The 1,399-nt window shown below is 41.5% G+C and overlaps 1 protein-coding gene across 1 annotated transcript in view; it reads right to left on the bottom strand.

Annotated features, from left to right (window-relative positions):
- The window catches only part of LOC102846354 (elongation factor 1-alpha 1-like), a 32,178-nt gene extending 31,518 nt beyond the window's left edge, over positions 1-660 (bottom strand). Inside the window, exon 1 of the mRNA XM_006885111.1 lies at positions 6-660. Coding sequence (XP_006885173.1) covers positions 6-660 — 655 coding nt within the window. The remainder of the gene's footprint in view (positions 1-5) is intronic.
- Between the last annotated feature and the right edge of the window lie 739 nt (positions 661-1,399).

The raw sequence follows: 1,399 nt of genomic DNA, 5'->3' as shown, positions 1-1,399 counted from the left end.
CCCACTGGCACTGCCATCTTTCCGGGTGACTTTCCATCCCTTGAACCAAGGCATATTAGCACTTGGCTCCAGCATGTTGTCACCATTCCAACCAGAAATTGGCACAAAGGCTACTGTGTCAGGGTTGTAGCCAGTTTTCTTGATGTCGGTTTTAACTTCCTTAACGATTTCCTCATATCTCTTCTGGCTGTAGGGTGGCTTGGTGGAATCCATTTTGTTAACACCAACAATCAGTTGCTTCACACCCAGTGTGTAAGCCAGAAGGGCATGCTCATGGGTCTGCCCATTCTTTGAAATACCAGCCTCAAATTCACCAACACCAGCAGCAACACTCAGGACAGCACAATCAGCCTGTGATGTTCCTGTAATCATGTTTTTTATAAAGTCTCTGTGTCCTGGGGCATCAATGATGGTCACATAGTACTTGCTGGTCTCAAATTTCCACAGGGAGATATCAATGGTGATGCCATGCTCACGTTCAGCTTTCAGTTTGTCCAAGACCCAGGCATATTTGAAGGAGCCCTTTCCCATCTCGAATTTCTCAATGGTTCTCTTGTCGATCCCACCACATTTGTAGATCAGATGGCCAGTCGTGGTGGACTTGCCTGAATCTATGTGTCCAATGACAACGATGTTGATATGGGTCTTCTCCTTTCCCATTTTGGCTTAGGTTTTGCGATGGTATACACCAACACCTAAGCTGTACTCTGGCGACAAACCCATTGCGATAAAAAAAGCGAAACCAGCTAATTTTTATGACCAAGACTATGCTTTAGAAATTGTCCAAGGTCACAGAGAACACTACTTAGGAAAACTTACCCAAGACTTGGACATACAGAACAATGAATAAGATATGATATGACTTATTAAATTTTACAGTGGTACATTTTCCTAATAAACATGACTAATAGTTACCTGATTTTCTTGAAGTTTTTAGTAGCCCGCAGTGGATTGTTACCTTGTTGGAACCACCTAACTCATAGCTAACCCTTCAGTGGGTTTTTAGCAGCTTAATCAGGCAGGAGGAGATTGCCCCTTTCTCCCACAGAGTAGCTGGTGGATTTAAATCACCTATTTTTAAGTAATCAAAAATAATTGGATGACACTGAAATATTTCAGGAAGTACTGTATGATCAGGAACCAGTAGTGATGAAGAAATTCAAGCTACACTGAAGACATGGGCAAAAAAATAGGGCCCCAGTAATCTATGGGACACCAGTTGAAATTTGACAAATTGAAATTTGACAAATTGAACTGATACAGCCCTGGATGTGTTTACCAAGACCAGAAGAGATCTATGTTTGTTCCCATTCCCAAGAAAGGTGATCCAACAGAATGTGGAATTTAACAATATCACATGCAAGCAAAATACTGCTGAGGATAATTTAAAAAATTGCTA

Source organism: Elephantulus edwardii, unplaced genomic scaffold (assembly GCF_000299155.1).
Source record: "Elephantulus edwardii isolate Elephantulus edwardi_28Jun2011 unplaced genomic scaffold, EleEdw1.0 scaffold00040, whole genome shotgun sequence".
NCBI lineage: Eukaryota > Metazoa > Chordata > Mammalia > Macroscelidea > Macroscelididae > Elephantulus > Elephantulus edwardii.
The sequence above is the reverse complement of the archived record's forward strand: the minus strand, read 5'-3'. Positions and strand labels throughout refer to the sequence as shown.